This window comes from Motacilla alba, chromosome 27, assembly GCF_015832195.1.
Source record: "Motacilla alba alba isolate MOTALB_02 chromosome 27, Motacilla_alba_V1.0_pri, whole genome shotgun sequence".
NCBI classification, from domain to species: Eukaryota; Metazoa; Chordata; class Aves; order Passeriformes; family Motacillidae; genus Motacilla; species Motacilla alba.
Window position 1 is genome coordinate 5,028,752 of NC_052042.1, and position 26,080 is coordinate 5,054,831.

The 26,080-nt window shown below is 57.1% G+C and overlaps 2 protein-coding genes across 3 annotated transcripts; both read left to right on the forward strand.

Annotated features, from left to right (window-relative positions):
- Nucleotides 1-3,038: 3,038 nt before the first annotated feature.
- Nucleotides 3,039-25,203, forward strand: MLLT6 (MLLT6, PHD finger containing). Of its 2 annotated transcripts, none has more exons than XM_038163080.1 (20): nt 3,039-3,217; nt 5,860-5,939; nt 7,766-7,820; nt 8,793-8,902; nt 9,601-9,704; nt 10,082-10,175; nt 10,756-10,863; nt 11,277-11,375; nt 12,596-12,770; nt 13,112-13,702; nt 14,493-14,674; nt 14,977-15,094; nt 17,284-17,350; nt 17,780-17,922; nt 18,199-18,387; nt 18,525-18,613; nt 18,950-19,287; nt 19,719-19,827; nt 21,359-21,676; nt 21,929-25,203. In XM_038163080.1, the coding sequence occupies exons 1-20, from the start codon at nt 3,109-3,111 to the stop codon at nt 21,971-21,973; spliced, it is 3,123 nt and encodes a 1,040-aa protein (XP_038019008.1). In that variant the 5' UTR covers nt 3,039-3,108; the 3' UTR covers nt 21,974-25,203. The 2 variants fall into 2 exon arrangements, with proteins under 2 accessions (XP_038019008.1, XP_038019007.1); XM_038163079.1 differs by having other exon boundaries at nt 3,041-3,217; nt 10,759-10,863; nt 21,929-25,201.
- LOC119712169 lies at nt 3,466-5,147 on the forward strand. Its single transcript, XM_038163081.1, has 2 exons — nt 3,466-4,589; nt 4,630-5,147. The coding sequence occupies exons 1-2, from the start codon at nt 3,828-3,830 to the stop codon at nt 4,786-4,788; spliced, it is 921 nt and encodes a 306-aa protein (XP_038019009.1). The 5' UTR covers nt 3,466-3,827; the 3' UTR covers nt 4,789-5,147.
- Nucleotides 25,204-26,080: the final 877 nt, after the last annotated feature.

Here is a 26,080-nt window from a genome sequence, read left to right on the forward strand (position 1 = left end):
GAAGTGACCGAGGGGGTGGAACCCCCGCAGGGGAAGCGCGCCCTCCCCGACACGGCAGCTCGGCAGCAGAAAAGGAGAAAACGCCCCAAAAACCCCAAATCCATCCCGGCAGAGCGGACCCTTGGCAAATCCCTCCAAGCCGAGCTTTGGCGCCGCCAGTCTCGGTTTCGGTTTCGGGTCCCGTCGCTCTTTTGGTGTCGCCGCTGTCACCGAGGCAGGGCGGAGCGGAGGAAGGCGAGAGCGGGCAGGGTTTGTCTAAATTAGGAAATCGCCCCAAAATCTGCAGAGCAGAGCCACAGCCGCTCCCCACCCTGCTCAGGCTTTAATTTATCCTCTAATTAAATTAATGTGAAGCTTAATTAGAGCTGGTTTCAGCACCCCTGGGGAATCTGGCTCTGGGGTGTCCATGGAGCTTCTCCTTGCCAGGTTGGAGAATCCCAAATCTCCAGCCTGGCCCGAGAGAGGAGGGACAGAATCCATGGAGGGATGGAGGGATGGAGGGATGGAATCCATGGATGGAGGAATGGATGGATGGATGGATGGATGGATGGATGGATGATGGATGATGGATGATGGATGGATGGACAGATGGATGATGGATGATGGATGATGGACGGATGGATGGAGGGATGGATGGATGGAATCCATGGATGGAGGAATGGATGGATGATGGATGATGGATGGATGGATGGATGGATGGATGGATGGATGGATGGATGGATGGAAGGATGGATGGATGGATGGAGGGAGGGATGGATGGATGATGGATGGATGGATGGATGGATGGATGGAGGGAGGGATGGATGATGGATGGATGATGGATGATGGATGGATGGAGGGATGGATGGATGGAAGGATGGATGGATGGATGGAAGGATGGATGGATAGAGGGATGGATGGATGGATGGATGGAGGGATGGATGGATGGATGATGGATGATGGATGGATAGAGGGATGGATGGATGGATGATGGATGGATGGATGGATGGATGGATGGATGGATGGATGGAAGGATGGATGGATGGAGGGAGGGATGGATGGATGATGGATGGATGGATGGATGGAGGGATGGATGGATGATGGATGGATGATGGATGATGGATGGATGGAGGGATGGATGGATGATGGATGATGGATGGATAGAGGGATGGATGGATGATGGATGATGGATGGATAGAGGGATGGATGGATGATGGATGGATGATGGATGGATAGAGGGATGGATGGAGGGACAGGTGAGGATCCAGACGTGCCCCTGGGCCTCCACTGTCCAGGGCCGCTCCCCCTCTCCTCTGTCCCATCTCCCCCCTCTGCCCTCTCCCTCCCTGCCTCTCCCTCTCCCCTCTCCCCGCGCTCCCCCCGCGTTTCCTGCGCCCCCGCAGTCCCGGGCCGGATGCGGCTCCGAGCCCGAGGGGCCGCGGGCGCTTCCTGCCCGCGCTGCGGAGCTCGCCCGCCCCGGGCCCCACCGGGGACAGGGTGCTGGGGACAGGGTGCTGGGGACAGGGTGCTGGGCAGCGGGACTGGACACTGGGCACTGGGCAGGGGACAGACATCAGGCCCTGGAATTTAAATGGAATTTAAATGGAATCTATTGGAATTTAAACTCCGTTAAACAGGAATTTATTCCTTTCAAAGTTCAAGTCCACGGACCAGGGGTGGGAGGAAATCCCGAATCTGATCCCGGGACAATCCCAAATCTCCCGGATACAAAAGCCAGAATTCCTTAAATACAAAAGATAAAAGGAAAAGGGGCAAAAAAGGGGGAAAAGGGGGGAAAAAGGTGGTGGTGGGGGGGAATCCTTGGAAAAAAGGGAGTTGAGGCTGAGTGAATTCCCGCCCCTGCAGGGATTTTCAGGGATTGGGATAAAGGGGAAATCATGGATGGAATGCTTGAGGGATGGTCAAAAAGGGTCAGAAAATCAGAATTTTGGGGCTTGTGTTGAAAGATATCCCAGGATGGGGCAGGCTGAGATTCCAAAGGTTTTTGGGATGAGGAAAAGGAGGCTCAGGATATTGGGATCTCACTCATTGCCAGCAGGTGTAATCCCATCCATAAATATTCCCAGTATTTCAGGATAATTTCTCTCTACTCCTTTCCTGCAGGTGCAACCCCATGAATAAATATTCCCATAAATATTTCAGGATCACTTCTCTTCACTGGTTTCCGACAGCTGCAATCCCATAAATATTCCAAATATTTCAGGGTAATTCCCCTTCACTCATTCCCTGCAGACGCAATCCCAAAAATAAATATTCCCGATATTCCAGGATCATTTCCCTGTTTTCCCGCTGATTCCCACCGCTCCTCCTGCCGCGCACAAACCCCCAGGGGAGGAAGGAACATTTTTCCTCCTTCCCAAGGCGCCAACGGGTTAAATCCCTTTTCCAGAGGAGTCTCGGGCCAGGACAGCCGGTGGCGCTGGCGGAGCCGGGATCCGGGAATCTCGGGATAATGGGATTTACGGAGCGCTGCCGGCTCATCCCTGCGGAGCGCTCCGTGGGGAACGCACCCACAGCGCGATGCCAGCCGGGCACGGGAGGCTGGAGGGGGGAAAAACCCCAAAACCCTCATCCCAAAGCGTTGGGGAATTGTTAAAAAAAAAAAAACCCAAAAAATCCAAAACATCACCGCGCGCAAACCCGCCCGCCCGGCTGCGCCGAGATCCGTGAACCGCAAATTTTACCGGAGCGTGCGGGCGGCGCCGCCATGATTGTACCGGGGGGGGGGGACGGGGACACGGGGACAAACCGGGGGGGCTGGGACAAACCGGGGGGACGGGGACAAACCGGGGGGACTGGGATAAAGGGGGGGACGGGGATAAAGGGGGGGACAGAAAGGGGGGGACCTGCGTGTCGCGGGGCCACATCCGCCACCCCCCGCTGTCCCCGCGCTGTCCCCGCGCTGTCCCCGGTCCCTTCATCAGCGTCTCGCCCCGCCCGCTTGTGGCTTCTCGCTGTCGCCGCTGTCCCCCCCGGCGGTCCCCCCGGGAGAGGCGGGGAGGGGGCAGCACGGAGGAGGAGGAGGAGGAGGAGGAGGAGGAGGAGGAGGAGGAGGAGGAGGAGGAGCGCGCAGAGGGAGGCGGGGGGGCAGGAAACCCTCCTGGAAGTATGAAGGAGATGGTGGGAGGCTGCTGTGTGTGTTCCGACGAGCGCGGCTGGGCGGAGAACCCGCTCGTCTACTGCGACGGCCACGGCTGCAATGTGGCCGTGCACCAAGGTGAGCCCGGCACGGCCCCCCCGAGCCCCTCCCCGAGCCCCCCGAAACCCCCCGGGCGCGGGGCGGGGTGAGGATGGGGGCGGCGGCGGCGGCGGGGGGGGCGCGCTTTGTTTTAGCGCTATTGTTCCAAATAACGGTGTCGCCGCCGGTGCGGCGCGGCCGCGGGGGGGACGCGGCGGGGACACGGCGGGGGAGGCGCCGGGGCAGCAGCGGAGCCCCCCGGGGGTGGCGGCCGGGGGGATCTCTCCGGTGCCCCCCCGGTTTGGCGGGGAGGGGAGGGGGGGAAGAGGCGCTGCCGCCCCCAGCCCGGCCCGGGGGTGTCGGGGGGGCCGCGGGGAGCGGCGGAGGGGGCGGCGGGGCCCGGAGCTGCCTCCTGCGAGGGTAGGGAGGGAGGAAGGCAGCCCTCCTCCTCCTCCTCCGCCTCCTCCGCCTCCTCCGCCCGCTGCTCCCGGCGACACGGGCGATTTGCATTTTAAATGACCCCGAGCCCGCCCCCAGCGCTCGGTAGCGGGCCGCAAAGTTTGTCCTCGGCTCGCTGGACAAAACAAATCCGGATTAAAATCGGTGTTCGAGGCAGCGGAGGCGCCGATCCCGGCTCGGTTTGTTTGGAATGCGCCCAGGGCTCCGGGCTGCTCGGGCCGCGCTGTTTTCCCGGCTGCTGTTAGCCCGTTCCTGTCCCGGTTGTTGTTTTACCCATCAGTTTCACGGTTGTTGTTTTATCCCATCAGTTTCCAGGTTGTTGTTTTATCCCATCAGTTTCCCGGTTGTTGTTTTATCCCATCAGTTTCCCGGTTGTTGTTTTTATCCCGTCCCTGTCCCGGTGCATCTCCAGCTCCTCCTGCTCTCTCTCCCGTGTCCGTTCCCGGTGCTCGCTCCTGGCTCTGGGTGTCCGTGGCTCCAGCTCTGTCTGTGGGTTTGGCTCTGGCCCTGTCCACGATCCATCCCTGTCCCTGTCTGTGTGTCCATCCCTGTCCCTGTCCCTGTCCCTGTCCCTGTCCCTGTCCCTGTCCCTGTGTCCAGAACAGTTTTGAAGGGCCAGGAACAGTTCCAGAGGGTCAGGAACAGTTTGAGGGAGGCAAGAGCTGTCCCAGAGTCCCAGGAAGAGTTTCGGATTTTCCAAGCCAGATCCAGAGGGGCAGGAACGGTCTCAAATATTCCAGAACAGTTTCGGAAGGGCAGGAACAATTCCAGAGGTGCAGGAAGAGTTCCAAATATTCAGGAAGAGTTTTCAGGGGGTCAGGAACAGTTCCAGAGGGTTGGATTGAGTTCCAGATGTTCAAGAACAGTTCCAGATTTTCAAGAGCAGCTCCAGAGCGTCAGGAAGAGTTTGGGATTTTCAAAACCAGATCCAGAGGGGCAGGAGCAGTCTCAGATACTCGAGAACAGTCTCAGATACTCGAGAACAGTCTCAGATACTCGAGAACAGGTTCAGAGGGCCGGGAGCAGTTCCAGATTCCCAGAAGAGCTTTAGAAGCGCAGGAGCAGCTCCAGAGGGTCAGGAACAGCTTTTAGGGGTCAGGAGCAGTTCCAGATTTTCAAGACCGGTCCCAGGGCATCGGGAAGAGCTGTGAACTTTCCAGGAGAGTTTTGGAGGTGCGGGAGCAGCTCCAGAGGGTCAGGAGAGGTCTCCGAGCCCCGCTGGAGCCTCGGCCTGTGCCTGCGGGGAGCTCAAGGAGCTCATTTGGGGTTTCTGGGGGCCCTGCGGGCTGTGGTGATTCCCCTTTTGGAGCCCGGCCCAGCCCCTGCGGCTTTGGGGAGGTTTTTATTCCCAAAATAGCTCAAACCCCAAAAAGGAGCCCTGGGGCTCATCCTGCACAAGGGAAAAAACAGGAAATAAACAGCGAGAACAGGGAGAAAAATAGGGAGGAATAGAGGAAAAGCCCAGGGAAAACAGGGGGAAAACCAGGAAGTAAACAGGGAAAACACAGAGGAAAACAGGGAAGAAAACAAGAAATAAACAGGGAGAAAAAAGAGGGGAAAACAGGGAAAAAAAAGGGGGAAATGGGCGAAACAGGGAAAAATGGGGTAAAACAGGGAAAAAATGGGGGAAAAGCAGGGAAAATGGGGAAATCAGGGGAAAATGGGGTAAAACAGGGAAGAAAAGTGGGAAGTAAACAGGGAGAGTGAAATTCCCGGGAAGCCCCGGGTCCATCTTTAGCCTGGGCTGAGCGCCAAGAGCGAGCTCAGCTGGAGCCAGCGGGGGCTGCCAGGGAAAAACAGGGAAAAAACCAGGAAAAAATGTGGAATATGAGCTGAAAATAGAAATTATTAATGTCCTTAACTCCTTTACCGAGCCCTTGTTTCCCATCAGATGGTTCCGTGAATATCCTGGATTTTTAATGCAAAAATTGCGTCCCAAAGAGGAGAAAAAGAGCAGAAAATACAATTTATAAATGCCCTTGACCCTTTTTGGGAGGCTCCATCTACCACCCATGTTTCCTTGATATTTTACTTTTAAAAAAATTTTTTAATTTTATTTATTTTGCATTTTTTGCACAGTTTCTCGGTGCTGATCCCGTTTTTCTCCCTGATTTTCCTCCTGTTTGTTTCCAGCCTGCTCCAAACATTTTTAAACCCCCGAGAAATCAGAAATAAATGGATTTTAAATGGTTTAATTTGGGTTTTTTTGCCTTTTTTCCCAGCTTGCTATGGAATTGTCCAGGTTCCCACGGGCCCCTGGTTCTGCCGGAAATGCGAATCCCAGGAAAGAGCCGCCCGGGTGGTGAGTCGGGAGAGATCCTGCCTGGGCTTCTCCAAGATTTTTGGGTTTTTCTGAGATTTTTGGGATTAAAGATCTCAATTTTCCCCAAAAAAAGTTATTTTCCCAAAAAATGCCATTTTCCCACAAAGATGGAATGGGGCTTTCCCTCAAAGGTGTTTTCCTGGCCCAGATCCGCGGGAATTTTTGGGAAAAGGGAAAATTGGGATTGGCTGAGATGATGTTGAGCTGTCAAAACTGCGGGATTTTTGTTGGATTTTTGTGGGATTTTTGTGGGATTTTTTGTGGTATTTTTGGGGTGGAAAGGAGGTTTTAAAGCATTTATGGGTATTTAAGAGGATCTGAAATCCTTGAGGTTCCTCACCTGGAGAATCCAAAGTTCTCCTGGGCTGGAAAATGGTGGAGGAGGGGCGGGGGGAACGGATCAGGGCTCGTGGGGTTTTCGTGGAATTTTCCTTGGGTTTTCCTTGGGTTCTCATGGGGTTTCCATGGAGATTTCCTGGGGTTTCCATGGAATTTTCATGGAATTCTCTTTGGGATTTTCCTCGCGTTCCTATGGGGTTTTCATGGAATTTTCGTGGGGTTTTCCTGCAATTTTAAGGGAATTTTCTCTGGGTTTCCTGGAAAATGGGGCCGATTTTGTCCCCCAGTCCCTGATTTATCAATTCCATCTCCTGGAATTTCCCAAATCCGAGTTGGAGCCAGCTTGGGATCACGGAAATTTCCCCTGGATGAGCTTTAATCTCCTTCCAAGCGCACCCATCCCACAGTCCTTGGGGTTTTCCTTGGTTATTTGGGGTTTTTGGGATGCCCTGCCCTGTCCTGGCCCCCTCATCCCAAAGCTTCCAGCAGAAGCCGGATTTTCCCCCCAAAAATCCCATTTTTATTGAGGTTGGGTTTATTTGACCAACTCAGCCGTTCCTGTAAAGGACGAGCTGGAAACCTCACGGGTTTGGGGCCCTTTTTAAAAATCCAAAAACACCCCAAAAAATGAAGCCACAGGGGAGATTTTCCTGCACCCCATTTTGGGGCACCCCTAAAACACCCCAGACCCTCTCAGCCTGGATTTGGGGTGGCACCAAACCCAACCACGACCCCACAACCAAAATTTCCCCCCAGAGCTGGAGGGGAAAAGCCTCGCGAGAAGCGGAAGGAAGCAGCAGAGAGAGAGAAAAACTCCATTTTTTTTTTACTTTGAGTCACCACTTTCGGTTTTGCTCCTCAGCCACAGCCCCTAAAACCGGCCCTAAAAAAGCCCCGAAAGCAAAACTTTTCCCAGGCATTTAAATCCATTTTTAGGGCTTTTTTGAGGTGTTTTTTTCCCCCAAAATCTCCTCGGTCCACATCCCACAGCCCTGTTCTGGCAGCAGCTCCTTTTTGGGGCAGAATCGGGGATTTTCTGGTCCTAAACCCCAAATTAAATGGATGAAATTTGAATTTTATTGATTAAATTTGATTAAATTTGAAATTTATAGATTAAATTCGAATTTTACAGATTAAATTTTATTTAATTTTAATTTTATCAATGAAATTTACATTTTTGGGATCCTATTTCAATTTTATTGATTAATTTTCAATTTAATCCATTAAATTCAATTACATTTCAGTTTTACTGATTAAATTTGAATTGAAATTCAAATTTTATTGGTTAAATTTCAACTTTATCCATGAGATTTGAATTTTATTGGTAAAATTTCAATGCCATCAATTAAACCTAATCAAATCTGAGGAAATCTGAATTTTATAGCAGCAATTGGATGGATTTTATTTATTAGATTTGAATTTTATCGATTAAATTGGGTAATTTTGGTGTTTTTTCTTCCTTCCAGAGGTGCGAGCTGTGTCCCCACAAGGACGGAGCCCTGAAGCGCACGGACAACGGGGGTGAGCAGGAATTCCCACCTGGAAAACCCCAAATTCCACCCTCCCTCTTTTTCCCAGAAAATTCCCTTTATGGATTCTCCTCTGAAAGGGATTTTTTTCCCCCTGGCTGAGCTTGGATTGGCTCAAAACAAACCCAGAACTGTGGGAATTTGGGGGTGATCCCACAGGAATTTCCCAACCAGTGGGATCACGGTGGGATCCAGGCCCCATCCCAGAGGAGTTTCCATGCGGGATTTTCCTGCGGGTTTTTTGGGATGGAATTTTTTGGGATGAAGGTTTTTTGGGATGGAGTTTTTTGGGATTGAGGGTTTTTTGGGATGGAGTTTTTTTGGGATTGAGGGTTTTTTGGGATGGAGGTTTTTTTGAGACAGAGGTCTTCTTGGCATTGAGTTTTTTTTGGAATTAAGGGGTTTTTGGGGATGGAGGGTTTTTTGGGATGGGTTTTTTTGGGATGGAAGGTTTTTTGGGATGGAGGTTTTCTGGACACTGAGGTTTTTTTGGCATGGAGGTTTTTTGGGATTAAGGGTTTTTTGGGATGGAGGTTTTTTGGGATGGGGTTTTTTGGGATGGAGGTTTTCTGGACACTGAGGTTTTTTTGGCATGGAGGTTTTTTGGGATTAAGGGTTTTTTGGGATGGAGGTTTTTTGGGATGGGGTTTTTTGGGATGGAGGTTTTCTTGACACAGGTATTTTTGGGATGGAGGTTTTTTGGGATTGAGGGGTTTTGGGATGGAGGCTTTTTAGACACAAGCTTTTAAGGATGGAGATCTTTTGGGGACAAAGAAGATCTTTTGGGGGGGAATGGAGGCTGTTTTGGCATGGAAATATTTTTCGGATGAAGGTTTTTTTGCAATGGAGATGTTCCTGACGTGTCGTTTTTTTGGCATGGGGTTTTTGGGACAGAAGATTTTTTGGCATGGAACTTTTTTTTGGGATTCCTGGACTGAATTCCCGTTTTCCCTTCCTTTCCCAGGCTGGGCCCACGTGGTGTGTGCCCTGTACATCCCCGAGGTGCAGTTTGCCAACGTGCTCACCATGGAGCCCATCGTGCTCCAGTACGTCCCCCACGACCGCTTCAACAAGGTGAAATCCGGGATTTCGGGATTTCGGGATCATCCCGTCCCCCCACGGCTCCTTCCCGGGTTATCCCAACCCCACAGCTGCTCAAATTCTGTTAAAAACCAAGGGAATCCCTGGATTTGCCAGGACATTTTTGCTCTGCCCGGTCTGTCCCCCCCAAATCAATGGAATTTGAGGAATTTCTTGGCGGAACGACGGGAACTGGTTGGATCCACGGAATTCCGTGTTGGATCCTCCATATTTTTGGGGGGAGGAAATGGGAATTTCCGGAATTTAATGGTGAAATGACTGGAGCCAGCTGGATCCATGGAATTCCTTGTTGGATCCTCCCCATTTGGATAGGTTTTTGGGGGAGAAAATGGGAATCTGAGGAATTTCATGGTGGATCAACTGGAGCCAACTGGATCCGTGGAATTCCATGGGACAGTTGGGGTTTCGGGGGAAAAAGGAGAAGTTTTGTGCATCCCACCGAGGAATACCCCGGAATTTTCACAGAAATCCCTCAAAATTTCCCTGAGACCCCAGAAATCCCTTCCGAGGAGCGGGACACCCCGGGAGAGTGGAACGTGGGGCGCAGGGCTGGAACCCGCCAAGCTCCAAAACGCCCCCGGCCCAACACATTCCATGAGATTTGGGAATCCCTGCAGGCTTTTCCTCTTGGGAAAAACGGCTCTTCCCACTTTTCTGTCCCCCCATCCCAGACCTGCTACATCTGCGAGGAGCAAGGGCGGGAGAGCAAGGCGGCCTCCGGGGCCTGCATGGCCTGCAACCGCCACGGCTGCCGCCAGGCCTTCCACGTCACTTGGTGAGCTTCCCGGGAATTCCCCTCTGGAATGGGCCCCAACTGCTCCCGCCCCGCCCCGGGTCTGGGGTCTCGGTCCCCGAGGGCTGTGGGCTTGGGGTTGATCCCCCCACGGGGTTATTTAGGGCTGGAGCTGCCTCTTCTTCCTCCTCACCCAGGAGGTTTTTCCGGGTGTTTCTGGGTTTTTCCAGGGTGTTCCCAAAGTTAGGGAATTCCGCTGGAACCTGTGGAATCTGACGGATTTTCCTGGGGGTTTTTTTTTGTTTTGTTTTCCCACTGATTTTCACGGTGCTTTTCCCCTGTTTTCCCTCCAATTTTTCCCTGCTTTCCCGCCCATTTTCCCATATTTTCCTGGATTTTCCCCATTTTCCCGGGATCAGTGCTCAGATGGCCGGGCTCCTGTGCGAGGAGGAGGTGCTGGAGGTCGACAATGTCAAATACTGCGGCTACTGCAAATACCACTTCAACAAAATGGTGAGATCCGGGAATTCCAGGGCTTCTGGGAATTCACAGTTATTTAGGGAATTTTCATTTATTCAGGGAATTTCATTTGTTTCGGGAATTTCATTTCTTGAGGGCAATTTTTATTTCTTTAGAGAATTATTTATTTATTTTGGAAATTTTCATTTATTTCAGGAATTTTTATTCAATTTGGTGTATTTGATTTTTTTCAGGGAATTTGATTTATTTAGGGAACTTTCATTTATTTTGGGACTTTTTATTTATTTGGGGACTTTGCATTTATTTAGGGGCTTATTTTAATTTCTTTTTCTTCCCCTTTCCCCTTTTCTTCCCCTTTTCCTTCTTTTTTTTCCCCTTTCCCTCTTTTCTTTCCCCTTTTCCCTCTTTTTTATTACCTTTTCTCCTCCTTTTTCCCCTTTCCCTTTTCTTTTCCCTTTTCCTTTTTATTCCCCTTTCCATTTTTTCCCCATTTTCCATTTTTTTCCCTTTTCCCTCTTTTTTTCCCCCTTTTCCCCACTTTCCTTTCCCTTTCCCTCTGTTTTTTTTTCCTGTTCTCCCCCTTTTTTCCCATTTCCCTCCCGTTTTCCCCCAGAAGACCTCGCGCCATTCCGGGAGCAGCTCCTTCCTCCCGGGCAGGAGGAGCCGCTCGGCGTCCCCGGCCCAGGAAAAGCACCTGTCCCACCACGAGCGGCCCAAAAAGGTGAGAAAATCCCCAAAATTCCCCAAATTCCCCAAATCCCTGGGATTTCTTTATGGGATTTGGTGCTGGAAAACAATGGGAATATGGATTTATTTGGACTTGCTCACAGGATCTGCCACTGGAGAACTGTGGGAATGGGGATTCATTTGGATTTCTGCACGGGATCTGCCTCTGGAAACCAATGGGATTCCTTTATGGGATCTGCCACTGGAGAACTGTGGGATTGGGGATTTATCTGGATTTTTTAAATGAGATCTGCCACTGGAAAACAATGGGAATAGGGATTTGTTTATGGGATCTGCTCCTGGAAAACTGCCGGAATGGGGATTTATTTAAATTTCTTAATGGGATCTGGCGCTGCCCTTCCCAGTGCTGGGAATTCCGGCATTCCAGAGGTTCCTGTTTTTTTCCAGAGCCGCAAGGACAAGGAGAGGCCGAAGCAGAAGCACAAGAAGCGTCCGGAGTCCCCCAGCAGCCTCCCCCCAGCGCCCGTGGCCGTGGCTGCCGAGAAGGTACCGGGGCCCTGGGACGGGAAAATCCTCTGGGAAATGGGAAACGGCAGGAAAATCCATCGGGAAAATGGGAAAGGGTGGGAAAATCCATCCAGGAAAATGGGAAAGGGTAGGGAAATCCACCCAGAAAATCCAGCCAAAAAAACCTGGGAAAAGGGGCAGGAAAATCCATCCAGGAAAATGGGAAAGGGTGGGGAAATCTACCCAGGAAACTGGGAAAAGGGACTGAAAAATCCACCCAGGAAATCCAGCCAAAAAAAAAAACTGGGAAAGGGGCAGGAAAATCCACACAGAAAACTGGGAAAAGGGGAAGGAAAATCCACACAGGAAACAGGGAAAAGGGCATTTTCACCAGGCCATTCCCACCCCCAGGCCCCGCTCCCCTTCCCTTCCCTTCCCTTCCTGAGGAAAAATCAGGACAATTTCTCCCGCTGAGCCCATAAATCCAGGAGGGTTTAATTCCCACATCTGGGGCTGGCAGGAGAAAATCCCAATTCCTGCTGCTCTCCCCCTGGAATTCCCCCGGTCCCATCCCTTCAAATTCCGGGCACATCTGGTGCCTGCAGCTGTCGGGGGATTAAATCCAGGGATGGATTTGGATCCCAGGATTTATCCCAAGGAGGGCTCGGCCAGGGTCAGGGATGTCAGGAAGGTCCCACATTTTGGGCCATCCCATAATTACAGGAGTATTTTTAATTTTGGTTGTAATGTTACCTAAAACCAGTGAATTCGGATCCCTTGGCTCTGGATTTGATGGGATTTGGGATTTGAGGGATCTGGGTTTGGGTTCATCCCTCTCTCCCCGCTGGCTGAATTCCCACAGTTCTCCCTCTCATCCCAAAATCCTGGATTTCCTGGCATCTGCCCGGGTTCTACCCCCTCCTGTCTCCCCTGGCTCCTGCAGCTCAGCTGGAATTTGGGAACATCTGGTGCTGCTCCAGCCCCTGGGAATATTCCCAGCCGGAGCTTTGGGATGGCTGCAGGGATCGCAGGGAATCTTCTGTCCCATCCTGAGGATGAGGAAATTCCCTCAGGGAATCTCTGATCCCATCCCAAGGATGAAGAAATTCCCTGGAAATTCTCATGGGGAATCTCCAGTCCCATCCAAAGGATGAGGAAATTCCCACTCCGGAGGGAGAAAATTAGGAAAATCGGGAAAAGGATCCCTGGCTGCAGCCAGCTCTGCTCCCTGGGGTCACCCCCCGTCTGTCCCCTCCCAGGGCTCCGGTGGCCACCACGAGGCCACCAAGGACAGCTCAGAGGTGGCCCGGGCAGAGGCCAAGGGCAGGAAATCCTCCAGCCACGGCAGCAGCCACAAGGGGAAAAAGACGGGAAGCGGGAAAAGCTCCGGAGGCTTCGGAACGGCCCCGGCCGGAGGAACCTTCCAGACGTCTGGTGAGGGGCAGGAGGAGGAGGAGGGAGAGGGAGGAAGGAGGGGGACGGAGGAGGAGGAAGAGGAGAGGGATGAGGGAGGAAAGGGGAGGAATGAAGGAGGAGGAAGAGGAAGGAGGAGGAGAGAGGAGAAAGGAGAGCAATGAAGGAGGAGGAAGAGGAGGGTGATGAAGGACAGGGAAGAGGAGAGGGATTAAAGAGGAGGAAGAGGAGGGTGATGAAGTAGCAGAGGCAAGGGATGAAGGAGAAAAGGAGCGAGATGAAGGAGGAGGAGGAGGGCGATGAAGCACCGGGACCCCTCCCCTGCCCCTCGGGCCGCCCCCGCTGACCCCGCGTGTCCCCAGGCTCCTCCTGCGGCCTGCCCGGCTCCCAGGACTTCGCTCCCTTCCCCAAGCTGGAGCAGGAGGACGAGAAGTTCCGCAAGGCCGCCAGCTCCAGCTCGTCCTCGCACTGCTCGCCGCTCTCCGAGGGCCCCAAGGCCGACGTCTTCGAGCAGAAGGTCATCTTCTCCGGCTTCGGCTCCATCATGCGCTTCTCCACCTCGGCCGTGGGCCAGCCGCGGGCCCGCGACGCCTCCCCCGTGGACTACAAAGCCTCCAGCAGCCTTGGTGGCCCCGCGGGTGGCGCGGGTGGCACCGCGGGCGCCGCCGGGAGCGGCCACAAGCGGATGCCGTCGCTGGGCGCCGAGGAGGGAGAGGTGCTCAAGGAGAAGAAGCACAAGGGCAACAAGAAGAACAAGCACGGCCCCGGCAGGCCCAAGGCGGGCAAAGGCAAAGAGGTTTTGGGGGCCCAGCTGGCTGGGTCCACCTCTACCTCCTCCTCTCCCTTCTCCGGGGGATCCCTCGTCAGCTCCAGCGTCGGGAATTCTTCCCGGAGCTTCAGCCACCCCGGGAGTCTGCCGAGCCTCAGCATGGAGTCGCCGCTGCTGGGCTCAGGTGGGTCCCCCTTGAGGGACTCAGGTGTGCTCAGGTCCTTTGAGCAGAATTCTCCAGCCTTTTCCAGAATTTTCCAGCCGTTTTCAGCTTTTCCAGCCTTTTCCAGCACATTTAGCTATGTCCAGACCTGCCTGCACAGGGGTCTGTCCCTCGAATCCATAAAAGTCCACATGCCATTCCTTCACCCTGGAATCTCCCCTGGATCAGCTTCCTGAAATTTGGGGTGCAGATCTGAACATCCCAAACCCTGTTTGCTCCAACTCGTCCAGCCAGAGCGGAATTCCCAGCTGGATAAAGGAGAATATTCCATGACCCCAAATTAGGGACTCTCCGGAGCAGTTCAATTTAACCCTTCTTTTATAAAAACAAAATTTCTCATCCCAGTGTTCCCAATCCCGAGTGTTCCCAATCCTGAGTGTTCCCAGTCCCGATTGTTCCCAATCCCTTCCCGCTGCTTCCGGAGGGGAAGGGTGAGGAGGGACCCTTTGGAGCAGGACCTGAGGAGGGAGTTGTGGCTCCCTGACCCTTGGCAGAAGGGACAGGATGGAATCCTGGCTCCCTGACCCTTGGGAGAGGGAAGAGGGGAGGGAATGGTGGTTCCGTAACCCGTTGGAGAAGGGTGACAGGAAGGAAGGGAGGGAGGGGGGAAAAGGGGAGGGAGTGGTGGCTCCAATAACCCTTGGAAAAGGTGGGATCAGAAGGAATCTCCTCTCCCTTGGAAGAGGTGGGATAAACTGGAATCTTCTCCCCCCGGGGATTAGCGGGATGAACTGGAATGTCTCTCCCGCAGGGATCTACACGAGCAACAAGGACCCGATCCCGCTGGGCGCGGCGCTGCGGGCGGTCTGCAGCACGCCGCTGCCCTCGGGGCTGCTCCCGCACCAGGGCTCGGCCGCCCTGCCCCAGCTCAGCCGCTCGCCCTTCGCCAGCTCCATCCCCGCCGCCTCCTCCGCCGCCGGCTCCACCACGCAGGTGAGCCCGGCCCGGGGCTCGGGACTGGGGACAGGGAATGGGGACAGGAACTGGGACACGGGGACAGGGGACAGTCGGGACTGGGGACACTCAGGAATGGGAACACTTGGGACTGGGAACGCTCGGCATTGGGAGCACTTCCACCGGGAAGAGCCATTGGATCCACGCCATTCCCAGGGCTCCTGGCTCCCAGCCAGTGCTGGGAACGTGCCGAGCCTCTCGCCAGACATCCAGGAGGTATTTTTAACGCAGGAGCCGGGAAGAGCTGCAGTAACGAGGATATTTCCCTGTTTCCCGTGCAGGTGTTTTCCCTGGCGGGTTCCACCTTCAGCCTCCCTTCCTCGCACATTTTCGGGAGCCCGCTGACGTCCGGGCTGTCCCTGAACCCCCTCCTGAGCCAGCCGGAGAGCAGCCGGGCAGGTACGTGAGCTGCCAGGTATTTCCGAGGTGGCATTCCTGAGGGCTCTCCCGCCAGGACAGGCCACCGCTGCACTCCCGGATTTTCCAGCTGCTGTCCCTCGGGGTGACAGCCAGGGCTGCCACGTGGGGACAGGGATGGCGTGTTTGCCAGCAGCACCTCCGGGGTGTCCCTGGAGAATGGATATCCCTGGATGATTGGGTGTTCCAGGAGAATGACTGTCCCTGGATAACAAGTGCCCCTGGAGAATGGGTGTTCCTGGAGAATTGGGTGTTCCTGGGGAATGTGTGCCCGTGGTTTGGGTTGGGAGGGACCCTGAAGATCATCCTTCAGGTGGGCAGGGACACCTCCCATTATCCCAGGGTGCTCCAAGCTGGCCTTGGACACTTCCAGGGATGGATCAGCCATAGCTTCTCTGGGATCTATCCCTGCCCTATCCCAGTTTAAACCCATTCCCCATGTCCTGTCCCTCCACCCATTGTCCCAAGCCCCTCTCCAGCTCTCCTGGAGCCAACTCCAGCCCTGGAAGCGGCTCCAGGATCTTGTACTGGGAGATTCCGGCCACATCCAGGAACTATGGATATGTAACATGGATTATTCCTGCCTGGAAGAGTGTCCCAGCAGGACATTCCCGAGGGGATGAGGGAGCCAGGATCCCCCAGCCCTGTCTGGAGGAGCTGCCGAGCCCCAGCTGGGTTTGCTCATTCCCAGCAGCAGGAAATCCCTGTTCCGGGCTCCCATCCTGCTGGGAATCCCGGCATTCCCTGCAGGAGATTCCCGGGATTCCTGCCCGTGGGAATGTGTGGGGAAGGAGAGGAGGGGCAGGGAGGCAGCTGGGGCTGGAGCCACCACATCTGACAGGGCCCAGGGCGAGGGGAGCGAGCGTTCCAGGGAGGGGAAGATAAATATGGGATTTATCTGGATTATCCCTGGAATGGCAGATATCCTGCACATGTGCACAGCAGCCCCATCCCAGATTTCCTGGGGCACAGGGATGGCTCTGGAGGAAGGTTCTGGATGCCAGAGCTGAGCTGGGCACTGCTGAGGGCACGCCTCAGATCCTGGGGGCAGTTCTGGGATCTTCCCAAGAGGGACATGGAGGGGCTGGAGCGTGGCCAGGGAAGGGTTTGGAGTGCCAGGAGCGGCTGAGGGAGCTGGGAATGTTTATCCTGGAGAAAAGGGGGATCAGGAGGGACCCTGTGGCTCTGCACAACTCCTGCCAGGAGGCGACAGCCGGGGGGGTTGGCCTCTGCTCCCAGGGAATGGGGACAGGAGGAGAGGGAACGGCCTCAGGCTGGGCCAGGGGAGGTTTGGGTTGGACATTTGGGGAAATTTCCTCGTGGAAAGGGTGGTCAGGCACTGGAACAAGTCCCCATCCCTGAAGTGTTCCAAACCACGTGGGTGTGGCACTTGGGGACACGGCAGAGCTGAGAGGGGCCGGGCTGGGTTAATGATTGCCCTCCTGACCTTGGAGGGCTTTTCCAACCCGAACCATTCCATGATTCCCTTGAAGCTCCTTGGGGAGCACCTGGAAATCTCCAGGGACCCGGGCTGGCTTTGGGGGAAGGATCCTCAATCCCAGCTGACCGTAAAGCTCTGCTCCAACCGGATTCTGTCGCTGCCCGCAGGGTGACAGCCGATCCCCCGGGTTACTGGATCCAGCCGGGGCCGGGGGCAGCGCCTGGCACGGGCTTTGTCCCTCCCTCCCTGCGGCCCCATCCCCCGGCGGCTCCGGGAAAACCGGCTCCGGGCTTTGCAGAGCTCCGCCTGGCCCGGCGGCAGAGCGGCCGGGGTGACCTTGCCGCGGTGACCGCCCCGACCGTGCCGAGGTGCCAGGCGGTGCCAGCGGCTCCGCCCCGGGGGAGGCGCCGGCGGGGCCGCCGTGCGCAGCGCGGGGCCGGTGCGGCTCGGTGCGGTGCTGCCCGGTCCCGTCCGGTGCTGCCCGGTCCCGTCCGGTGCTGCCCGGGGCCTCTCGGTGCCCCTCGGCGCTGCTCGGTGAGGCTCGGCACTGGTGCTGCTCGGCGCGGTTCGGTGCGGTTCGGTACTTCCCGGTACCGCTCGGTTCTGGTGCCGCCCGGTACCACCCGGTGCCCCCCAGCAGCCGCTCACCGGGCGCACACCGGGCACTCACCGGGCTCCGGCCGTGCCGGGCGCCGCTGACCCCGGGCCCTCTGTCCCTGTCCCCGCGCAGAGCCCGACCTGGAGGATTGCGGCTTCGGCTGCCGAGGGACGTCCCCGCAGGAGAGCCTGTCCTCCATGTGAGTGCCCCCGGGGACAGCGGGGACAGCGGGGACACCACGGGGACAGCGGGGACAGGGGCACAGCCTGGCGGGGACAGAAACAGCTCCTGCCCCGCTCCTCGGGGTGTGGGGTGGGATGGGATGGGATGGGATGGGATGGGATGGGATGGGATGGGATGGGATGGGATGGGATGGGATGGGATGGGATGGGATGGGATGGGATGGGAGGGGAGGGGATGGGATGGGATAGGATGGGATGGGAGGGGAGGACCCGGATCCAGCCAGGACTGAGCTCACCTGGGGCTCACCTGAAGCGCAGTGCAGGAGGCTCAGCCTGGGGGGCTGCGGCCGCTCGGGACCTGGCAGAGGAGCTGTGGGAGCAGGGATGGAGCAGGGAATGGCACCACGAGCAGAGCAGGGCCCCCCTGACGCCCCCGGCCCCCCCAGGTCCCCCATCAGCAGCCTGCCGACCCTCTTCGACCAGACCGTGTCGTGCAGCAGCAGCGGGCAGCTGGACAATGTCCCGCAGGCCACCCCCAACATCGAGCAGCTCCTGGAGAAGCAGGGCAACGGCGAGGCCGGGGTGAACAGTGAGTGCGGCCGGGGGGCGGCGGGGCAGCTCCCGGGCTCTCGGGGGCAGCTCCCGGGCTCTCGGCGTGGGAGCCGCTGGGATTTCGGGATTGTGCCCGCGGGCAGCGGAGCCGGGCAGGGACAAAGCCCCAGTGTGTGTCAGGGGGAGGAGCTGGGGCAGCGCTGTGGGGCCGGTCCCTCCCGCTCTGGGGTTTGATTGTGAATCCTGTGATCCCCCTTCCTCTCTCCTCCCTTTTTTCCCCCATCTTGTCCCTGCCCCCCTCGCCCCCCCGCAGTTGTGGAGATGCTGAAGGCGCTGCACTCGCTGCAGAAGGAGAACCAGCGGCTGCAGGAGCAGATCATGACGCTGACGGCCAAGAAGGAGCGGCTGCAGCTGCTCAATGTCCAGCTGTCCGTCCCCTTCCCCGTGGTCACCAGCAGCAACGGCCCGGGCAGCCAGGCCCAGTACATCCTGCCCGCCAATGGTGAGGGCACCGGGGCTGAGGGCTGACGCGTCCCTGTGCCCCGGGGGTGGCCGAGGGGTCACAGCGAGGGGGATCTGTCCCACGGCCACCTCAGGGTCCAGCCCTGACTCTGCTCCCTCACCCCTCTCCCCTCCCAGTCTGCACCGGTGACTCCCTGAGCATCAGCAAGAGCCCCCCGTGCAAGAACAGCTTCGGCATCGAGAACTCGCTCTCCACGTCCTCCGAGGTACAGCAGGGGCCACCAGCGGCCGGGCAGGGCCTCGGGCAGGGGCGGCGCAGCAGCCCCAGGGCTCGGTAGCCAGCTGGGACAGCCTGCCAGCCCAGGCTCAGAGATCAGGTTCTCCCTGCAGCGCCCAGGGCTGGGTAGAGTAGCTGAGAGCGGGAGCGCCAGGTGAGAGCTCTTCCAGGTGATCCTGGACATCCAGCAGGGCTGGACCCGAGCTCTGGGACCCCTCTGATTTCTGGGACCCCTCAGGCTCGAGCCACCCGAGCCCCCCCTTCCCACCCCAGCTGCCCGGGGCAGCCGCCCCAGCCCGATGCTCTGTGTCCGTTTCTCCCCCAGGACCCTCACTCGGGCTGTCCCAGCAGGAGCAGCTCCTCCCTGTCCTTCCACAGCACGCCCCCACCCCTGCCCATGCTGCAGCCCAGCCCCGCCTCGCTGCCCCTGCCCGGGGCGCAGCAGGTGAACGGCCTGGCCAGGGTGGCAGGCGGGGGGCTGGCCGGAGCCTCGGGGGCCAGCCACGGCCTCTCGGCGGTGCCCATGGTGGACGGCCTGCTGGGCAGCCTGGCCGGAGCCCAGCAGATGCCCCTCAACGGGATCCTGGGGAGCCTGAACGGAGCGCAGCCCGCCCCGCCTCCGAGCGCGCCCCCGGCGCTGCAGCTCTCCAGCGGCCTGAGCAGGTGAGGATGGGCGGCCCTGCCCGCCCCAGCCCAGCTGAGCTCCGGGAGGGAGGGAGGGAGGGAGCGGCTCTGGCCGCGCTGACCGCTCTGGAGAGCTGTCCCCAGGCCAGGCTTGGGGGAGCCTGGCTTAGTGGCCAGGGTTCCTAGGTGATCCCAGGTGTTGTATCCACAGGGAGGGGACCAGCAGGAATTTTAGCAGCCACTAAACTGGACCCCTGGTCCTTCACAAACTGTGGAATTATCCCTGTGTTCCTGGTGAACTTACCTGCAGCGTGTTCCCGCAGAGAGCTGGAGAGCTCAGCCAAGGCATTTCCCAGCTCCTGCCAAATGTGCTTCTCACAAACGTGTCCCTCCCTCACTCCTGCGCCTGGGACGCTGCTGGGCATGGGAGGAAATCTTTTTAGCGCCCGTGTGTCTGTGTGTTCCCGCAGCGTGGCCAGCCTGAGTCCCCTGACGGAGCAGCAGCGGCACGTCCTGCAGCAGCACGAGCAGCAGCTGCAGCAGCTGCAGCAGCTCCTGACTTCCCAGCCCCTTAACCCGGTAAGGGAGGGAGGGGAGGCTGCTGGTGCTGGGGCGAGCTCAGAGCAGAGAGGAAAATCTGAAATTAAAACCAGAGGTTCCCTCCTGTCCCCGAATCCTCTGAGCCTTTTGAGGCTGAACCCACCGTGGGCTGGGCGAGGGAATTCAGAGCTGGTTTGGGAATTTGGGATGGGGGAGCATCCCAAATTCCGAGGAGCAAAGCTCCAGGCAGGGGTGTGGCAGCTCCCAGGGAGGCGAGTTGGGATTTGGACTCTTTTTGTGCCAAAGGAAAGAAGTTTAATCTGAGCTTAATCTGAGTTTGCCACATCCTGAGGGGGCCAGAAGGTGGGAGCTCCAGGAAATCGGGAGGGGGAAACCAGGAGAGCCGTTCCCTCCTGGAGTCATCCCGGGATGCAACTCCTGCCGGATCCCAGGATGCAAATCCTGATGGATCCTGAGATACAAATCCTGCTGGATCCCAGGATGCAAATCCTGCTGGATCCCGGGATACAAATCCTGCTGGATCCCAGGATACAAATCCTGCTGGATCCCGGGATACAAATCCTGACTGATCCCAGGATGCAAATCCTGCTGGATCCCGGGCTGGCCCCAGGCTCCCAGGTGTCCTGGGCCCAGGGGAGAGGCAGAACGTGCCAAGGACCCTGCTGAGGTTTAGAGAGAGATAAAACCTGAGTTGTTTCAATCCCAGGCGGCTCAGCCCTGTCTGGGCACGTCCACATGGAGAGCGGGAGGTGCCGGGGGGCTCCAAGCGTGGCTCAGGGTTTTGGGGTCACCAAGAGGCCCAGGCGGCTGCTCCGGGGTTCTTGGCTCCCTGCCTGCACCCCCTGTCCCGGGAATGGAGGTGGAGAGGTGGCAAACAGGTCCCTGAGGTGACAAACCCCAGCCCCTGGCCCTGCAGAGACCTCGGCGCTGTCCCCACCCCGCCTGGGGTGACACGGGAGTGCCACCAGCGCTGTCGGCAGGGCTGAGCCGTGCCCGTTCCACCCAGGAGCCCAGCCCGCTCTCTGGGTGCATTTCTGGGTCAGGCTATTTTTATATCCCGGGAAAAGCCAATTTCCGAGGGCAGCTGATGTCACCGTGTCACCCGCGGGGACAGGACAATGGCAGCTCCGGCTGCCGCGCGGGTCGATGGTTGCCATAGCGATTCTTGCGGTTTTCCCGTATTTCAGGGAGATTTTCCTGGATTTCAGGGAGGTTTCCCCGGATTTCAGGGCATCCCTCGGGATGCAGGTGAGCCCTGAGCCTGCTCCCCCCGGGGCCCGCTCACCTGGGATTCAGGAAGGAATTCAGAGCCAATTTGGGATTTTGGGAGGGCAAATTCCACAGATTTGAAATTGCTGCATTGATGTGTTGGAACTGTGGGGGATTTGGGTCAGAGCTCTTTGTGCCCTCTCTGTCCCGTCCTGCAGAGGGCATTGTCCCCGCTCTGTCCCTGCTCTGTCCCCACTCTGCCCCCGCTCTGTCCCTGCTCTGTCCCCGCTCTGTCCCCGCTCTGTCCCCGCTCTGAGCCGTGTCCCGGCCGTTCCCGCAGGAGCAGCAGGCGCTGGTGTTCCAGATGATGCAGCAGATCCAGCAGAAGCGGGAGCTGCAGCGGCTGCAGATGTCGGGCTCGTCGCAGCTGTCCCTGCTGGCCGCCACCTCGGCCCCGCTGCACGCCAGCCCCAGCGCGCTGCTGACCTCGGCCGCGCCCAGCGGTGGCTCTCTGCTGGCCTCGCTGTCCCCGCAGCAGCTGAACCCCGGCGGGGCCCTGCTGGCCCCCCAGGCCACCCCCCCGCTGGGCTCGGGGCCGGCCATGGCCCCCAACCCCTTCCTGAGCCTGCAGCCCGACGGCAGCGCCCCAAAAGGAGCGGTGGGTACTGGGCTGGCACGGGCCGGGGCTGGGGACAGGCTGGGACAGGGTTGGGACAGGGTGGGACAGGCTGGGGAGAGCTTGAGGACAGCATGGGGATAGTCTGGGGACAGCTTGGGGACAGCATGGGGACAGCTTGGGGACAGCTGGGGAAGGATGCAATTCCTTCTTCCTCCAGTCCCTGTCCCCCAATCCCCGTCCCCCCAGCCCGTGTCCCTGCTGATCCAGCCGTGTCCCCGTTTGTCCCCACAGCCCCTGGGTGACAAGGGTGCTCCCCTGGCGCAGGACAAGGGCTAGGAGCCCCCCGGCCCCGAGCCCGCAGCCAATCCTCTCCCGGGGACCGCGGCTTCCCCGCGGCACCAGCGGCACCGGCGCTCCCAAGGAGCAGCCCGGGAGGAGCCTCGGGAGCCACAGCGGCCGTCACCGAGCCCCGGTGCCACCAGGAGCGAAGGTGGGGTCACCTGTCCCCTGCTCCACGTGCCGGAGGGAACTCCAGCGGATCCTGCAGGAGCGTGGGGAGCCCCCGGGGCACCAGAGCCCCCCACAGCCTTGGGGAAGGACGTGGTGGCACCTGGAGGTGTCCAAGGATGTGACCTTGGATGTGGCACTGCCAGGGAGGACGTGGTGGCACCTGGAGGTGCCTGAGATGTGACCGTGGATGTGGCACTGCTGGAGAAGGGACAGGGTGGCACCTGGCAGTGTCCCAAGAGCCAGCACTGGACGTGGCACTGCTGGGCATGGATGTGATGTCACCTGGCGGTGTCCAAGGATGTGACCTTGGATGTGGCACTGCCAGGGGAGGACGTGGTGGCCGTGCCCAGGTGGGGACATGCAGAGGAATTCCCAAGCTGAGGTTTCCCTGCTTTTCCCACTGGGCTTTGCTCCAGCTGGAGGCCGATCCAGCCTGGAAGGACAGACGGATGAGGATGGACAGAGGTGGGCAGGAGGTGGCACCACCTGGGAGGACGTTGTCACCTGTGCCAGCTGCCGGAGGGGCGGGGCTGTCCTTCCCTCCTGGAATTCCCAAAGGCCGACGTCTCAGCTGGAAAAGGGGCCACAGCCGGGCTTGTCCAAGGTCACGGGGAGCTCCTGGACCTGGGAGAGGATTCCTGGACCAGTGTTTGGAGATGAAAACCTTTGTGGGGAGGAGAATCCCAAATCCGGTCCCTGCGTTTTCCCACCCACCACGAATCATTCCCACAAAACCACGTTCCTCCGCTGGTCCTGGGAAGAGTGATCTCCAAGGAACGGGACAGTGACCGCAGTCCTGAGCCTGGGATGGCAGAGCTTCCATCGCTCCCCACCTTCTGCCCTTGATTCCATCTGCAGCCTGGAATATCCACCAGGAATCGGCTTCCTCTGAGCTGGGATGGATGGAAGGAAGGAAGGAAGGAAGGAAGGAAGGAAGGAAGGAAGGAAGGAAGGAAGGAAGGAAGGAAGGAAGGACAGTCAGAGCAGCTCTGGGAAGGGGAACACCAACACCAAACGCACCAATGCCGCTCCTTCCCTCGTCCCTGGGTAAATCCAGAGCTCCTGGGAATGCTCCAGCTGATGGAAACTCCTTTGGAAGAGCCCCAAATCCCAAATTTTGGGACCTTCGTGCCGCGTTCAGCGCAGCCCCACTGCCCCTCCTGCTTTGCACTATTCCCGTTATCAGCAGTGGGGCTGCGCTGATCGTGCTGGCAAAGCTCGGCCCAGGTGAAATCCTCCCCTGAATTTCCTTTTTTTAAAGTTAATTTTATTTTTATTTGTTTTTTCCTAAGAGTCACACCACGAGGGTTGTTAAAAAAAAAAGAAAATAATAATACCAAACCCCTTCTGCTCCCAGCTTGGAGCTCTGAACTGGGCGGAGCCGCTGGCTGCTCAGAAATAGAAATATATATTAAATATATAATGGGATTTATCTATCCAGAGGTTATAACGAGCTTAGGAAGCTGTTGGGGAGCCCCATCCTTTGGGATCCCCGTCCCCAAACCTGCTCCAGCACAATTCCCTTCTTGCACTTTGAAATTCCTTTGGATTTTTCTCTTTTTCCCCCCACCCCGAGCTGGATCATTCCCCCTCTGTCGGCACCCCTGGAGGTGCCACCCAAAATCCTCCTGGCACGGGGACACCCCTGGCACGGGACCCCAGGTCCCCCCGCCTCCCTCCTGAGGAGCCTCGGGCTTGGCAGTGATGGTGAAAGCAAATTTAGTCCCAAATTTGGGCTAAAGTGCGGAATTCCGGGGCTGTCCCCCAGCCTGTTTTGGTGTGGGGTGGCTGCACCAGCCATCCCGCAGATCCTCGGGATTTGGGAACAGCCAAATCCCAGTTTGGGCCAGCAGGAGGATGGGCAGGGGGCTCTGCCAGCTGGGCGTGGCCAGGGTTTGGGTTTATTTTATTTTATTTTATTTTATTTTATTTTATTTTATTTTATTTTATTTTATTTTATTTTATTTTATTTTATTTTATTTTATTTTATTTTATTTTATTTTATTTTATTTTTTGCTTTTTATTGCAAATCCCAAATCCCCGCGTTGTCCTGGGATCCCAAATCCCCGCGGTGCTGCCTGTGGCCTCCAGCCCTGTCTGCACCCCCAAAGACCCCAGAGTTGTGCCCAAATGTCCCAGTTCTTCCAAAATCCAACCCTGGGGGATCTGGACGGTGCGAGGAGCAGGGAGGGAGGCTGGGAAGGGAATTGATCCCCCGGGACACCCAAAATCCGAGTTTGGATCGTCCCCCGATTTGGGGTCGGTGCCCAAATCCCGGGACAAGCCCAGGACACCAAAGGGGTCAGTGAGAGGCACTTAGGGGTGAGCCCAGAGGCTGGAAATGCTGGAATTGGCTCCTGTGGGAGTGTTTGGGGAGCCCAGGCTTTGGAAGAGGAAGGAAATCTGGGAATTTGGGGGTTTTTAGGCAGGATCATGACCAGGGGAGCTGGATCCCTCTGGACCTCTGGGAATTCTGAGAGCTGGATCCAGGAATTCCCAGATCTGGATCCCTCCAGCTCCCCAGGAATTCCAGAGTTTGGGGATCAGAGACAGAAAGCACTTACACCTCTCCCTGTGCCCAACCTTCCAAAGGCTCCCAGCCCCGGGAATTGTCGCCTCCAGCCGCCCCAAATGTCCCTTGGGCAGAGCGAGGAGGGGGAGCTGGGAAATTCCCGGTGAATCCCTGTGGAAACAAAACAAAACCGGGAGAGCAGGGGAAGGGCAAGGAGAACAAGGAAAAGCTAAAGATGATCCGTGTTTCAGTTGCACTGGGGTACGTTTCTTTACCCGTTTTGATGCTCTCATTTAGGATCGTTGCATGTGTCCTTTTGTGTTTTTTCTTTATTTTATTTGTTTTTAGTTTTTGTTTTTTTTTAATATTAAATGAAAGAGACAAATGTGTATATTTTTGGCAATTTAAGGTAATGTAGCTAAGATATATTTTTTTCACGCTGCTTGACTGGTCTTTATTATAATAAATAATATTGATATTAATTGTGAAGAGGTTTTTAATAAAGATAAGGGGGGCAAATTTAAATGGGAATGGGAATTCCCTGCCGGTGCTGGGAATGTGTGGAGGAATCCCAAGCCAGGGACGGTCTCAGGATGCAGGAGGTGAGAATGAGTGGGAAAAGGAGGAGTTTTCCCAAAAAAACCCCGGTGATGGTCCCCATTAAATCCCAAATTCTCTTGCTGTGCTGGTGAGCAGCTCCTGAATCCTCCTTTTTTCCGAGGATTTATTCACTGGCAGCTCCAAATCCACGGGCTCGTGCAGCCCCTGCTTTGGCCCCTTTCCTGCCCAAAATCGGGTCTGGAGCCGTGGGAAAAGCCACTCCCATGTCAGGATTCCTGGAATTCCCATTGGAAAAGCCCTCCCAGCTGGGATTCCTGGAATTCCCACTGGAAAAGCCGCTCCCAGCCAGGATTCTGGGAATTCCCAGGGCCGAGGCTGAAGCCCGGGGGGCTCCAGGGGGGGAACTGAGGCACAGAGAGGGGGGATGTGCTCCTGAGCCAGGTGTTCTGCCCGGGAAAGGGAGCGGCACCGGGATCAGGACAGGGTGGGATGTGGGGCAGTGGGAGTGGGCACCGGGAATGGGAACTTGAACTGGGACTGGGAGCCAGGACCCTGCTCTGGGATCGGGACCTGGGCCGGGACTGGGGCCCTGGCAGCGGGTAACAAGACTGGGCACCGGGACCGGGGACCGGAACCGTGCCGTGGGATCGGGCATCGGGACTGGAACCGGGACCGGGAACCGGGATCGGCACTGGGATGGAGCACCGGGACCGGAACCAGTGCCGGGAGTGGAGCCAGGATCTCTAACAGGGAGCGAGTACCGGAGTGGGATCGGGTATCGTGACTGGGAGCGGAACCGGGACCGGCACTGGGAACCGGCACTGAGATCGAGCAGCGGGAACGGTCCCGGTACGCGGGGG

Excerpts from the sequence above, each read along its gene's own strand:
- LOC119712169 (XM_038163081.1), top strand. The coding sequence starts at position 3,828 with ATGCGCCCAGGGCTCCGGGCTGCTCGGGCCGCGCTGTTTTCCCGGCTG. Across the intron at positions 4,590-4,629 it reads AGGGGCAGGAGCAGTCTCAG|ATACTCGAGAACAGGTTCAG; the intron begins ATACTCGAGAAC and ends GAACAGTCTCAG.
- MLLT6 (XM_038163080.1), top strand. The coding sequence starts at position 3,109 with ATGAAGGAGATGGTGGGAGGCTGCTGTGTGTGTTCCGACGAGCGCGGC. Across the intron at positions 17,923-18,198 it reads CGGCGAGGCCGGGGTGAACA|TTGTGGAGATGCTGAAGGCG; the intron begins GTGAGTGCGGCC and ends GCCCCCCCGCAG. Across the intron at positions 18,388-18,524 it reads GTACATCCTGCCCGCCAATG|TCTGCACCGGTGACTCCCTG; the intron begins GTGAGGGCACCG and ends CTCCCCTCCCAG.